The sequence below is a fragment of the Solanum lycopersicum genome, chromosome 11 (genome assembly GCF_036512215.1).
Source record: "Solanum lycopersicum chromosome 11, SLM_r2.1".
NCBI lineage: Eukaryota > Viridiplantae > Streptophyta > Magnoliopsida > Solanales > Solanaceae > Solanum > Solanum lycopersicum.
This window is the reverse complement of record NC_090810.1, coordinates 60,191,226-60,205,652: the sequence shown is the minus strand read 5'-3', so window position 1 is coordinate 60,205,652 and position 14,427 is coordinate 60,191,226. Positions and strand designations below refer to the sequence as shown.

The following is a 14,427-nucleotide window of genomic DNA, read 5'->3' as shown; positions in this document are numbered from 1 at the left end:
AAAATACTTAATTATTGTAATATGCAGTTTTTATTCCACGCAAATGATACTGTTTGTTCAATCACAATAATCAAAACGTAGTTATATCACAATTACCCAAACTAAATATTCGATTAGTGTCTCTGTTATATTCTGTTTTCGATGAAAATAGAGTAATTTTACGAAATCTTTTCCTAATTTGAAGATTTTATTTTTGAGATCTTACTATTGCGACTTTGACCAGCATACACGATGAGACTTTTATCACCATGCAGCGGCTTTGCACAATAAGATCATTATCTTATAACTATATGTTCTGATTTCAAGTTCTAGTTCAAGACAGGTCAAAACGGAGTTCATGGGGTTTGAATAGGGGTGTGCATCGGTCGGTTCGATTTGGTTTTACATATAATCGGTTCGGTTTATCGGTTTTCGGTTTTAAAATATGCTAACCCAATAATAAATCAATAAGAAATTTTTTATCGATTTATTGGTTTTTGATGTTATCGGTTCGATTTCGGTTAACCCAATAAGAAAATGTCGATCAAATAATATATAATAGTACGTATGTTATAATTACATGTTACCAACTTACCGCCAAAACATAATAGAAAACTTTGAATGTTGATAAAATTACTAACATTCACAAACTTGCAAGAGCTATCGCCTACAATTACGAACTAGAATTAAAACTAAAATAAAATATTTCAATGATACAATCTTGAACAGTTGTTTGATCCACCAGATAATCAACAAAGTTCTCACCAATTTCCTAATCAAAAAATCACATTGTCTGAAAAGCTAATATTGAATCTATTTATGTATTAAATTATGTATATTTATTGAGGAAGGATAAAGTAGTAAATAACTATCGTCTTATTGGGTTATCGGTTTACCCAATAACCCAATAGGAAAAATCGAAACCGACCCAATAACCCAATAACCTAATAACCCAATAACAATAACCCGATAACGTTTTATCGGTTCGATTTATTGGTTGGTTCGATTTTTGCACACCCCTGCGTTTGAAGGAGCCTACTCCGAGAGAAACCTAACAAGACTAATTTAATATTTAAGTTAAAACTCGTACTTTATAGACTATGAATTGTATCAAATTAATTAAATTAAAAGCTAAAACATAGTAAGCTTCATTAGGGTTAGAAAATTATCGTCCGTCAAATTTTATTAAGAGCCACACATGATCAATCTCATAAATTATTTTATGAATATATTTTAAATTATTTTATGAATATATTTTTTAAGAAAAAAGAAAAATACACACGATCACGAACCAAATAAGAAAATATACGCAAGTACATATGGAGAACAAACCAAACATTTATATAATTCACTATCGTACTCGAATTTTTCACAATCACATTAATAATATATTCAGTATATAATATGATAAAAATAAATTTTATATCTTTACTGTAGAACTAATGTTTACGAAAATTGAAGTGTGCATAAAAACTGTATTAGTCAGAAGAAGTACAATTATAATAGCTGATTTATTCATGCTAATTTTTATAATATAATTATAATTATAAATATGACATCACGTTCATTAAGATTCTATTGACTTTAAACCCCAAATAAAATTACATTTATAACATAAAATCTACTAATTTTAGATGTTGAATTTGACTATTTTATTAAACTTTTTTTTTTTTTTTGGAAAAAAAGTGATGATGGATAATTACAAACACACAAAATAATATGTTCAGTGTAGTACTGATAATATTCACTGACTGCCTGCAATTTTATCAACACCCCCACCCCCTCACCCCACCCCACGTGAAACTGTCACAAAAATCCAACATTTTTTTTCACAAAAATCAAAATTATAAATTTCATTTGATTTAATATATCAGTATTAATTATTTATTTTCTTAAAAAAAACTTAAGTGCATATAAAATAAGATTTACAATTAATTATAATTTAAATTGAAAAAAAAAACATAATGTTTAGCAATTTCACTTCATGTCCTCACTAATATTATAAGTTACAAAAATTCTAGTAAATATGGAGAAAATAAGCACACTTGAGGGCAAATTCAAAATTTGTTCTTTTAATTTAATTTTTGTTTTCATGATACGTTGATCGATATAAACTAAGGTTTTTATTAATTATATATTGTTCGTTTTAAAAGATATCAATATAATGAATTCCTTAAAAAATGAAAAATGCAATATTCTTTTTGAAAAATCTGAATAACATAAATTACGATACATTTCCTAGAAATAAATATTTCAATTCTTACGTACGTTTATATATATATTTACATCAAACAATAAAAAAAAACTAATTAAAACAAAATTAAAAACTGAAATAAAACATTAGTACTTAATTGATTAAATTTATTTAAATAAAAAGGTTCATGATCAAACAACTCGGGGCTCCGGTTCTTCCTCCTCTCGGGTCGGGTCGGGTCGACCGTAATTTTGAAGGATCTTAAGAAGTTGTGCCCCTTTCCTCCTCCCTCTAGCACTACAACCACCTTGCAACGCCAGCATTACCGCACGCGCCACCTCCTCCGGCGGTGCCGCCAGCGGTGCACCATCACATGCGCCACCATATATCACCGCCAAGACGCTTATCGCGTATTCCTTCCCTCTACTCCCATCCATCCTCCCCATAACCTCCACCATCATCGGCACCGCCAACGCGTGGGCCCTCACCTCCTCCGCCCCTTCCGCCACCGTACACAACAATTCCAACGCCGCTAACGACCTCTCCGCCGCCGCCACATCCAAATCCGACAAAATGTCCACCACTGCCCCGACAGCTCCCACCTCAACCGCCACGTGTCGGTTATTTTCCGACAAACAAAGTGCTAATAAAACTTTACTTGCTGATTTTGCTATTCTCGTATCTTTTAAACACCCCACCACCCCTCTCAACACTGTGTCGGGACAAGCCACTAAATTTCCACCACCGTCAACCGCCGCCACCGGATTCGGAACAAGTGAATGTTCCAACAAGTACATTGCCTTAACCTTATTGAAAAATTTTAGATACAAAATCAACAATAGAAATATAATGAACAAGACTCTACTGAACGCGACGTTTCAATCTAACATGGTACATGCACGGATATTTTAACAAAAAAGCACCTAAAATCTCAAAATATATCAAATTTTATTGAAAATTTTTTAGATACAAAATCAACAATAGAAATATAATGAACAAGACTCTACTGAACGCGACGTTTCAACCAAACATGGTGTACATGCACGGATATTTTAGCGAAAAGCACCTAAAAAATCTCAAAATATATCAAATTTTAAATTCGTAATTTAAAAATATATAAATGTTCTAACATTATTTTCATGCCTAATCAACGTTTCAATATGAAGAAAGCAAATTTAACTTGGCTATACACTCTAAAAAATTATGTAAAAAAATATCACTCCTTCCATCTCATTTCATATGTCGCTTTTCATATTTTGATATTTATGCAAGTCTATTTTTAATTATAAATTTTTCATAAATTTTTTAAATATTTTGAATAATTTATATTATTTTTTACGTAATTTACTAATAAATTAATTTCATTTTAAAAAGTTAAAATTTCAAACGAAAAATATCGCATAAATTAAAAAAAAAATATGAATCTCATTATAATTAATAAACTCAAACGTATTTTAAAAGATATACTTATTTGAGTCTCTAAATATAAATAATATCCTATAAATTAAGACGTAAGAAAACATAAAAAATATCACATAAATTAAAACGAAAGAACAAGCGAGTATATATTAAACAAACCTTGTCCAAATTAGTCCCACTAGTGAGCTGTAATTCTGCCACGTGGAATAGTTCCTCCAAATTAGTGTACAAAACAGGAGGGGCAATTTTAGTAATTTGCATGGTTTCTCGAGGGTAAATGTTAGTATGTGAAATTGGGGGTGAACTTGGTAATGGAAATCTCCATTGAGTAAAACTCTGTGAATTAGTGTTAGATGAAGATGAAGATTCCGACGAACTCGCCGGAGCTGTTGCCGGCGCCGGCAAGGGTGACGGAGTTTGGTCGGAAAGTGGAATGGGGAGGGTGGGTGGGGTAGTGGTAGTCGGGCTGAGAACCGACTGAGTACAGCGGCGGAAGAAGCCGCAGGAAAATGAAGTTTTGAGCTTTGGATGGTGGTGATGGGTTTTCATGGTGGGATGATGAGAGAGAAAGAGAAAATGTAGAGAGAGAAAGTGAGATAAATGTACAATAATTGCATCGAATGGGATAGTTCATTCAATATAACAACTTTTTTGGTGAATAACGATGGAGTGTCGTGGAGTGATAAATATTTTTTATCTTTCAGAAGTTTTATGTTCGAGTTATTTTTGATATAAATTATTTTTGTTATGAAATACTTTATCTCAACTATAGGATTTTTCGACGAATCAAATTTAAATATAACATATTAAATATCGAATGAAAAAAATAATTTAATAAAAAAATAGCAATAACAATATATTTAATATAATCGATGTTTGGATAGAGTTCTTTGAGCATATAATTTTATGGGAAAAGGGTCTGATATACCCCTTAACTTTGTCATTTAGAGCTGATATACCCCTCGTTATAAAAGTGGCTCATATATGCCCTTACCGTTATACAAACGGCTCACATATACCCCTGCCGTTACAAAATGGCTCACATATATCCTTTATTTAACGGAAATTAAAAAATTAGTTTTAAATTTATATTTGTTACTTCTAATTTTTTTAAAAAAACTATTTAGGGGTATATATGATTCTTTTATCAAAGTTCAAGGTATATTTTAATTTTTTCCATACATAAATTATTTTTTGACTTCTTTTATTATAATTATTTGAGTTTCTTATTCTTATTTTGTTTTTTCTTTCATTCCTTAGTTTAAAGAAAAAAAATTAAACTATTTTTTTGTGTGTATTGTAATTTAATTTCGTATTCGAAAAAAAATTTGGTCGTCTATAATAAGTTTTACAAGAATATTAGTGAAACATAAATAAATTTGATTATCAAAATAATAATTATAAATTAGTCATTAAAACAAAAAAAAGTCAAAAAAAATATGTTTGACAAGGATTAAATTTACTCATATGGGATTATATTTTTTAGAAAAAAATAATAAAAATTTAGATTAAAATTATTATTTTTTTCATTTCCGTTAGAGAAAAAGGGTATATGTGGGCCATTTGTTTACAAATAGGGGTATATATGAGCCACTTTTATAACGAGGGGTATATCAGCTCTAAATGACAAAGTTGAGGGATATATCAAACCCTTTTTCCCTAATTTTATTCTTTGATCTCAAAAATATGGAGAAATTATTCTCACTAAAAAATAATCAAAAAATAAAATATAAAAACACTCAAAAGAAATAATCAAAAAGTAAGATATGAAAACCATATATAGTAATAAAAAAGTAGGGTGTATACATTTTTTTGTAAATATAGTGTTGTATACAAATAATATATAAAGCCCAAAAATTTAATGAGGCACACATTTTTGGGAACCATAATATTTATCAACTTATAATCAAGCATTTGATTCTTCACTAAAATGAACCAAGATATTGAACCTATTATTTATATTATAGATATTATCAGTATACTTAACAAAAAGAAAATAATATGCATTATATAATCTTTAAATAGTAATACTGATTAGGGTGAAAAAGTATAAGAATAATATTGATATTGTTAATACTATGGTTAATTATGGGATAAAAATAGTATTGAATAAAATATTTTCATACTTTTTCCTTCTCTTGCTTTCTTTTACTTATTATTATTATTTGTTATTTTTTTTTTGTTTTGCCTATCTTTTTAGTTGTTTGTATTATTGATATTTTTTATTATATCTTGTTCTGTCATGTTTTATATATTTGAATCGAAAGTCTATAAAAACTAGTGTCTCTTCCTTCATAATATAAAAATAAAATCGCATACACATTATTTTCTCCTAATCAATAAACTTTTACTTTGTTTTTATTGTTACGTATGCTAATATTCATATCAATTATATATCAGACTAAATCTGATACTCATTATTTTATCTAATACACCCTATCAAGCTACCCCATAAACTCATTAAATCAAATATAATTGTACATTGACTTTGTGTTTTGCTTATGTTATCCTTTGTATTCTTAATTTAGTAGAAAATAGAATTTAATTGAAAGTCCAATAAAACTCTTTCAAATAGTAATAATTAATAAACCTATCTTTGTCATATGATTAAGTCTTTTTTTATTTTTATTTTTATAATTTGTTAAAAAAGATAAAATTTTTATATAGTCACGTGAAGGGACATTTGCATCTTCTTGTTCTTTGCTCTCCTGTTCATTTTCTTCAAGATTTCAAAACCCCATTTCATATTTAGCAGAAATAAGGTGACCCTTTTTGTTTCAGCTCAAGATTTGCTTATCTGAAGTTGAAATCTGGTGTTCCTTGTAGTTTTGAGTAATGGATTATTGTTTTCTTGACTTATAGTTAAGATTTAATTGGTGTTGTTTTGCTCTTTATCTCATAAAGTTTTGATTTTTAGTTAACTTAGTGTGTCATTTGTTGAGTTTAGATTAATATTTTCTTGCAAGAATGTTTGGAATGGTCAGAAATTGAGATTCTGATGTGGTTGGTTGCAAAATTTTCCAAAAGAACTGATTTTTAGTGGTTTTGAGGTAGCTTTGAACATGTATTGAATGTCATTTACTGAGCACATGAACTAGTTTGGTGTATTTATGTCATGTTCTGATAATTTCAGATTATTGAGTTTTAGCTATGTATAATTTTATAAGTTATGTTGATATGGTCTAAGTATGCACCTTTTGGTAGATGCTGGTATGTATGGACCATTTTTTTTTAACGAGGGTATATCTGCTCTAAATCGCTAAGTTGAGGGGGGTATATTTGCCTCTTTTCCTTTGATTTAAGTTGGAAAGGACCTCTAGGATTAGTTGTGGTTGCCAGTTGGAGTATTGAAGGTAAAAGTTGGATAATTCTGGTAAGAGGGTGTTTTATAAGAGACGAAAGGTCCATTTGACTTGTTGTAATGGCTTCCATTAGAAGAGCATTGTCCCCAGTGCCTCGTCCGGGAGATAGAACTAATGGGGAAGCATGTTTTGTTTCCTCGCCATTGTCCAAGTCATCGTCGTGTAATCAAAGTTATACACCGCCTGAAGGGTTGATGTCTTCTTGTTTTGGTTCATTGGATTGTGCATTTTACAAAGTTCGGACATATGTACTTGGTCTTTTGTCACAACGATCATCTAGGCCCTCGGAGAAATCGAAGTTAAAGGGACAAATTTGGAGGAGAGCATTTCTCCAATTCTTTATATGCTTTGTTGTTGGAGTTCTTATTGGCCTTGCACCATTTGTTTCTCTCAATTTCTCACCCAATATAATGTCTAAACATCAAACTTTATCCTTTGAGGTCATCGGCCCTAACGAAAATGATCGTGTATTTGATGATGTGTCTAGAAATATGACATCAACTTTAAACAGTTCGGCTTTCCAGGATAATTCTATGTCTGAGCCTAACTTAGTATACGATGAAGTGAAAGATGATATTGTTGTCAAAGCCTTTGTTAACCAGTCACTTGATCAAGAATTTATATTGTCCAGAAAACTTTTGATCATTGTGACACCAACAGAAGCCCATTCATTCCAAGTGTACAATCTTAACCGTTTGGCCCACACATTAAAATTAGTCCTCCCTCCTCTGCTGTGGATAGTTGTGGAGATGGACTCTCAATCAATCGAGACAGCTGATATATTGAGGGGTACTGGAGTTATGTACAGGCATCTCGTATGCAAGAGGAACTCGACTGAAGTAAAAGATAACAGTGTGCACCTAAGGAATATGGCACTAACACACATTGAATCACATCGTCTTGATGGGATTGTTTACTTTGCAGATGATTCCAACATATACTCCCTAGATGTCTTTGAACAAATGAGACAGATCAGGTAATCTACTTATTCATTTTGCGTATAACCGTATGCTAGTAATCTTTCTTTGTTTATTTTTTCAGTGATTAGCCTGCACACTAGCAATCTTTCGGTTTTAGATTGTGATATACATAAAGTAATTCTTGCAGCAGATTATGTCAGAAGGGAATATTGAGCTTCCGCAGTTCTATTGGTGTTTGCATAATTTCTTTTGCTTTGATCTTGTGAAGTTGTTACTATCTGTATAAGTGGGAAGTAAATGCAATAGAGCAAAACTTAGTGTGACTGGTATTCGCTATTTTGGTAACAACACTTGTTCCCCTTTTTATATGCTTTGCTTCAAGCTAAACTCATAAGAGTATAGTGAAATGAAGGATCTAACAAAACAAACAATCAGTTTGATATTACACTTTTCCTAAACCCTGTACGTTAGAGTGAAATAGATAGAAAGGATCATATCTCCGACCCCAACTATTTTGATGATTGAGCCGTGGTTGATTAATTGATGATTGTACATAGAGGAAGAAACAAGCAGGGTTCAAGGTAGTAGTGGATTGGAATCTGGAGTGGAGCGGAATGGATATATATCTGATTCATTAGTCAACCACCAGTAGTTTAGGATTGACTGATTCTATCATAGTTGTAATTGTGACTAATAACATGGTTAATATTTCACGAAATAGATCTAGTTGGAAATATTTCATTCCCCTGATGAGTTCAACTTCAAATGAATATTCATTCTTTCGTTTGTTTCCTAACTTCTAACCACTTGAAAATCTTCCCATACGTGGGAGTGATCAGAAATGTTGTCATGTATATGGTCTTATAGTATTGTCAAAGGTGAAAAAGCCAAGAATTGCTGGGACTTTAATCGGAAAGTGCAGCCGAAGTTCACACTTTGATGAATGGAAAATAATATATTATTTATATATCTGTTGAAATATAACTATAACACAAACAACAATCATATAAGTTGAGTTGAAGAAATACAACTATGTGAAAAATGTCAAGTAAAAGAACATTTGATTGCTCCACTTTTGCACTTGTCTATATTCTATAGGTTTCTAGAAGAAAGTTGTCCTGCTCCTCACATATGTTTCTTAATTCCATATCTTCATTTTAAGTTGCATATTTATCAACAAAAAAAAATCTCTTTTTGGTCTTTGATCTCTCTCGGGTTGCTATTGCTTTCAAACATTTACTGGCTCACTTTGACAAAGATGATGATTTTGCTCTTATACTTTAATTTGGATTTGCCATTCTGTCTATAGGCTTTCTTGTTCTTGATAGAAAATTGTTGTATGCAGCCGGTTCGGGACATGGGTTGTGGCACGACTAGCTGAAAATAATAGGAAAGTTATCTTGCAGGGTCCAATCTGTAATGGCTCTCAGGTTATAGGTTGGCATACTGATGCAATGGCAAAAAGATTCCAAAGATTCGATGCTGAAATTTCAGGATTTGCATTCATTAGTACAGTACTTTGGGATCCAAAGAGGTGGAACCGACCAACTCTAGCGTCCATAAGGCAGCTTGATATATTTGAAGCTGGCTTCCAAGTGAGTTTCACTGCTACTATTGTAACTCTGATATCTGTGTAAACAATATTTTATTCGTTAGCTCACCTGTTTCAGCACAAATTACATGACTATTAGTCTATAAAATGATTTTCAATGATCCTAATTACAGGTGAGCACATTTATTGAACAAGTTGTGGACGATGAGAGCCAAATAGAAGTCTTTCCAATGCACTGCTCAAGAATTATGGTTTGGCAATTCAATACGGAGCTTTTGTATCCATACCCTCATGAATGGAGGTCAAAGAATTATCCAGGCACTATCGCTGCTAGCGTGTGAATGTTGACATAGAGAGGGCTTCTTCAGCGTAAACAAGGTTAGCAAGTTACGTGCATAATGTTATAGTTGGAGCTTATTAGCATTCTTTTCTTCTTAAGCAATAATATCATTTTAATTTTATCTGAGAAGCTTCTTAACATTCTTTAATAAAAAGACAGCTCGGTGCATTAAGCTCCTGTTATGTGTAGCCTGTAGGTCCGAGGAAGGGTCGGACCATTAGGAGCTTCTTAACATTCTTCACTTCTTCTTTCTTTTGTGCAAAAATATGTTTATTGCAATCCTAGCAATGGAATCGCACATTAGGTTCTGAAAGAGAAGTTGAGAGAAAATGCTACTTGATTAGTCCCTCAAGCTAGCTAGTTTAAGTAGTGTATGTACAAGTGCTAAAATACGAAAGAACCAATTTAACTAATTATGACTAATCCTAATTGATACATAATGTCATTTACAATAATCCTGAAAATACCAGTTTCAAGCTAGGAAATATATGAAAGCTCATGTCGAGTATCTTTTGGACTTGGACACGAAAGCCAAGATAGTAGAACCTCCTTGTTTCTGCATTTTTGTTGGACGTCTGTGATTCATTTCCTGCTACATAATGTTCAAACAGAACAAAAGGTGAATTTCGGATAGCCTATAGATTAAACTGCTCCTTTCTTTGTTACCTGAAACAGCAATAAACTTCCTCTGAAATAAGAGTATCTTCCCTTGTAACTGCACATTATACTAGCACAAGGGATATTGAGAAAAAAGAGTGATCTTAATATTCATGTACTCGAGCACAGAGACAATAATAAACCCACTCCTTAAGTCTCCTGGTGCTGACAAGTGATAACTTCTGCTGCATTGTCAGCCTCAGAACAAAAAGACGACACAACATATCCAGTGTATAGTCTGGGGCAGGGTTAGGAGCCACCTTGTGGTCAGGGGTTCATCAGGACCTCCTTCGGCAGAAAATTATACTATTAATGCATGGCTGATTTTTTTTTTCTGTAATATATATAGTAGATGTCTAATCCCTTTGGCTAGTTTGTGTGTCTACGTATGCAGACCTTACCCCACCTCGTAAAGATAGAAATGTTGTTTTAGATAGACCCTTGGCTCAAGTAAAGCATTAAAAAAACAGTTTGAAAAGAGAATATGGAAATGAAAACCGTAATACCAACGAAATAGAGTGCTATGGAAAGCAATACATAGCATACAGAGAAGGAACAATAACAAAAACGAACTAGTACAATAACCGAAGCACAGATGATAAGGACAATGAACGAACAAGAGTAGTGCAGATAGTACTGGTTAGAAAGTAGGAACCGATACAACCACCTATCCTACCCTGCAGGAAAATGAGAGAACATACCAGAACAAGCACTATCGAAATCTTTAGTAACATCAGCAACACAAGATAATAGGAGAATAACCTCATTTTAAATACTTCAAAGATCACAACACAGAAATTGCATCTAAACTACTACATTGATTAGTTCTAGTTGACTTCTCAATAAGTTTTGCATCTAAAACTACATTAATTGCTCTTTTCTGTTAATTGCAGGGAGAACTAGTTATGATTATGAGATTTTGTCCCACCATCAGCTCATGGTTGATTTCAGGACTATTTTCTCTGTCTGAATCCGCGTAGAAGTATCTTGTTACCGAAACAATTCTGTACAGTTGCTGAGTTCATCCCACTTTACACGTCTGGCTACGAAGTGGAAAGCCACGATTAGCCAGGTGATTTTCAAACTGATTGGTGTGCATTCATGGCCATCTACACAAATGTAGAGTTGTGCAAGTACCCAGCCATTTATTTCGGCTAAAGCTAGTCACAACCAACTTAATAGTTCAATGAAGGATTCAACCTCATTGAGCTTTCAGATTAGTTGCTAGACTTGTGCATATAGCAATGTTACTGGAAAGTAAATTCTTTATGGCTGATATTTATGCAAGTAAAATTTCATTCTTGTCAACTTCCAAAATCAATTCTTTTTTGTGTTTTGTCTCGTACATCTTACCCTTCTCAAACCCCACTTGTACAATTACACTATAGATGTTATTGTTCATGTTATTTGCTTGTGAAAGTTTTGGTTTATAGCTCTTGTTCTGTTGAAAAAAAAAACACCAAAAACACTAGTAAATGAAGGTTAAAAATTGTCACTATTTGACTATTGAAAAGTCAGAATCTTGTTTAAGATAAAACTCATTCAATACATTTACCCTTTAAAATTATACTGAAATATAGTGATGTAGGAGTGAAAATGGGGTTGTGGGAGTTAAAAACAAACATTGAAATGTATGAACATTTTTTTTATGCACATTATAACCATTTTTCATGTTTCACACACACAAAAAAATTATATTATAATATGAGAGATACATTTTACTATATTTATTATCAAAAATTTCAAATATTTTATAAAATAAAGTTAATTTCATTATGAGTACCATGTAGTCAATATGTCCGAGTGGTTAAGGAGACAGACTCGAAATCTGTTGGGCTTTGCCTGCGCAGGTTCGAATCCTGCTGTTGACGCTCCTTTTTTTTTCTTCCCGTCCACGACTCGAACTTTATGCCCTAAGTTCTTACATCGACCTCAAGTTAATATAAAATCGAGTTTATGGGCTAAGCATAAGTCCTTACATCGACCTCAAGTTAATATATAATCGAGTTTATGAGCTAAGCATAAGTCCTTACATCGAACTCAAGTTAATGTATGATCGAGTTTATGGGCGAAGTTCTTATACAGCTCTCAAGTTAATAGATAATAATCATAATAATTGAATCACGATAATACTTTTAGTGACATACACAAAGGGGCGGGAAATTATACTACTTGCATATAGTAGATAATGAACTCCGTTCGACTAGTTCATGTATTTTATTTTTTATATTTTGAACTTTTCTTGATAAAATTTTTAGCTCCGCTACTGTATGACAGTACATTATCTATAAGTTGAATGGCATAAAGACTCCATGAAATCCATATGGCACTCTATTAGGTAATAGGATTATGGCAATTGGCTCATTTTCAAAGTTTTTTGCATCGAGTATATAAACCTGCAACATAGATATATGATATATAGTCAGATTTCTATATAATATCATTTTTTTCGAATCGTTTTTAATACTATTATGAACTTACTTGAGATTGATTTGTATTTTCATTGTGTGTGAATGCCACAATCCATCCATCATCTTCATCAACACCATCAAGTTTTGGAACAAATGTTGCTCCACTACAAAATGTGTTTTTTGGGAAAATGTGATACTCAACCTTAATCAAATCTCCTTTTTTGTCATCCTAATAATTAATCAACATTTTAAATATAATATAAATTAGATAAATTAATATTACAATTTTAGAAAATGTCAAACATAATATTATTGACACAAATTTATTTAAGTAGTAATTACCTTTGAAATTTCTTCAAAATTAAGTTTGGCTAGCCCTCCAAATTTAGCAAATCCTCCTGATACATTCTTTGCTAAAAATTGAAGATAATATGTTATCATAAAGTTTAATTAGTAAACATGAAAACATAATTTACTCATTTAAAATTAAAAATATAATACTAACCTGAGTTAGAGAAAGTTTCTGAATTAATAAGTTGTTGATAACCAAATTTGTTTTTGAGACCAATGAAGTGTTCATTGATCATTGGGAGTTCCATAATAAACCGATGATCGTTCGTAGTTAGATTTTTCATCTTCACTTTACCTGTTTTCATGTTTAATCTCCATTCACAAACATTAAAAAAGAAAAATAAATCTTTTGACGATTCAATATTATCTTTACTGAAACTTGTCTCGTTCAACGTATCTGAACTCAACTCTGACTCATTTGGTCTTGGTATAATCCATCGACGAGCTCTACATGCCCTCACCACCACCTTTTACACACAAAAAAATAATAATTTAATTTTAGTAGTTTCATAATAAATTTTTTTTGTATAAAAAATAATTAAATCAAGTTAATTTTTTTTAAAAAAACAATTACCTCATCATAATCTTCAAAACAATTTATTAGGTGAAATACATAACATGGTTCAACTTCAAACCATTTAATGGAATTAGCATCACCATAACGTGGCATTATTCCAATTCTTGCATATCCATCTTCATTGTATTTTATTAATCTGCAAAATAATGATATATTAATTAAAGGATTTAATAAAAATTGTATTTTATTAAATTGTAGAATCACTAGAATTATTTTTATTTATACAAAATGTTTGAAATACTTACTCCTCTCCAATAATAAGTCTTTTTAGGTCCATAGTTAGTGGAAAATCCAAAATCACATTATACCTACATATAATTGAAATAACCATATTTTAATAACATTATCATATATAATAATTAAAATTTAAGTTCATATACACTAAATTACAAAACAAAAAAGTTAACACTATTAATACTATAATGTAACAAACTATTTTAATTTCATTTTTTCAGGTTATCATATCAAACGCACGACATGTTATTATGAATTCATTTTATCTGACACTATTAAAAAGTTATACAAAATTAATACATAAAACATAAACTTGTGAATAATAATTACCTTTTTGTAACTCCAATTTCATGGCAAAGAATACACCTATTTAATTTGAGATCCACCTTATGAATCATTTGTTTTCCATCAGCTGAAAATTTGAAGGAAAT

At 31.3% G+C, this 14,427-nt stretch overlaps 3 protein-coding genes and 1 non-coding gene across 4 annotated transcripts; 2 read left to right on the top strand and 2 right to left on the bottom strand.

Moving 5' to 3' along the window:
* Positions 1–2,174: 2,174 nt before the first annotated feature.
* Positions 2,175–4,217, bottom strand: LOC101247885 (U-box domain-containing protein 26). The gene is made up of 2 exons (XM_004251133.5): positions 3,752–4,217; positions 2,175–2,979 (listed from the first exon to the last, which is right to left on the bottom strand). The coding sequence occupies exons 1-2, from the start codon at positions 4,139–4,141 to the stop codon at positions 2,365–2,367; spliced, it is 1,005 nt and encodes a 334-aa protein (XP_004251181.2). The 5' UTR covers positions 4,142–4,217; the 3' UTR covers positions 2,175–2,364.
* A 2,035-nt stretch (positions 4,218–6,252) lies between these two features.
* LOC101247584 (probable beta-1,4-xylosyltransferase IRX9H) lies at positions 6,253–11,740 on the top strand. Its single transcript, XM_004251132.5, has 4 exons — positions 6,253–7,930; positions 9,220–9,469; positions 9,600–9,804; positions 11,317–11,740. Exons 1-3 carry the CDS (start codon positions 7,014–7,016, stop codon positions 9,765–9,767), a joined length of 1,335 nt encoding a protein of 444 aa, XP_004251180.2. The 5' UTR covers positions 6,253–7,013; the 3' UTR covers positions 9,768–9,804; positions 11,317–11,740.
* Positions 11,741–12,212: 472 nt separating this feature from the next.
* Positions 12,213–12,294, top strand: TRNAS-CGA (transfer RNA serine (anticodon CGA)). The gene has a single exon. It is a non-coding gene; the product is annotated as a tRNA-Ser (tRNA).
* Positions 12,295–12,296: 2 nt separating this feature from the next.
* On the bottom strand, positions 12,297–14,425 carry LOC101255364 (carotenoid 9,10(9',10')-cleavage dioxygenase-like). Its single transcript, XM_069291750.1, has 7 exons — positions 14,327–14,425; positions 14,008–14,070; positions 13,760–13,898; positions 13,340–13,652; positions 13,177–13,247; positions 12,905–13,063; positions 12,297–12,819 (listed from the first exon to the last, which is right to left on the bottom strand). The coding sequence occupies exons 1-7, from the start codon at positions 14,392–14,394 to the stop codon at positions 12,709–12,711; spliced, it is 924 nt and encodes a 307-aa protein (XP_069147851.1). The 5' UTR covers positions 14,395–14,425; the 3' UTR covers positions 12,297–12,708.
* Between the last annotated feature and the right edge of the window lie 2 nt (positions 14,426–14,427).

Excerpts from the sequence above, each read along its gene's own strand:
- LOC101247885 (XM_004251133.5), bottom strand. The coding sequence starts at position 4,141 with ATGAAAACCCATCACCACCATCCAAAGCTCAAAACTTCATTTTCCTGC. Across the intron at positions 2,980-3,751 it reads GTGGGACTAATTTGGACAAG|GTTAAGGCAATGTACTTGTT; the intron begins GTTTGTTTAATA and ends TTTTTCAATAAG.
- LOC101247584 (XM_004251132.5), top strand. The coding sequence starts at position 7,014 with ATGGCTTCCATTAGAAGAGCATTGTCCCCAGTGCCTCGTCCGGGAGAT. Across the intron at positions 7,931-9,219 it reads GAACAAATGAGACAGATCAG|CCGGTTCGGGACATGGGTTG; the intron begins GTAATCTACTTA and ends TGTTGTATGCAG. Across the intron at positions 9,470-9,599 it reads TATTTGAAGCTGGCTTCCAA|GTGAGCACATTTATTGAACA; the intron begins GTGAGTTTCACT and ends TCCTAATTACAG.
- LOC101255364 (XM_069291750.1), bottom strand. The coding sequence starts at position 14,394 with ATGATTCATAAGGTGGATCTCAAATTAAATAGGTGTATTCTTTGCCAT. Across the intron at positions 13,653-13,759 it reads GTTTTGAAGATTATGATGAG|GTGGTGGTGAGGGCATGTAG; the intron begins GTAATTGTTTTT and ends TGTGTGTAAAAG. Across the intron at positions 13,248-13,339 it reads AGAAACTTTCTCTAACTCAG|CAAAGAATGTATCAGGAGGA; the intron begins GTTAGTATTATA and ends TTCAATTTTTAG.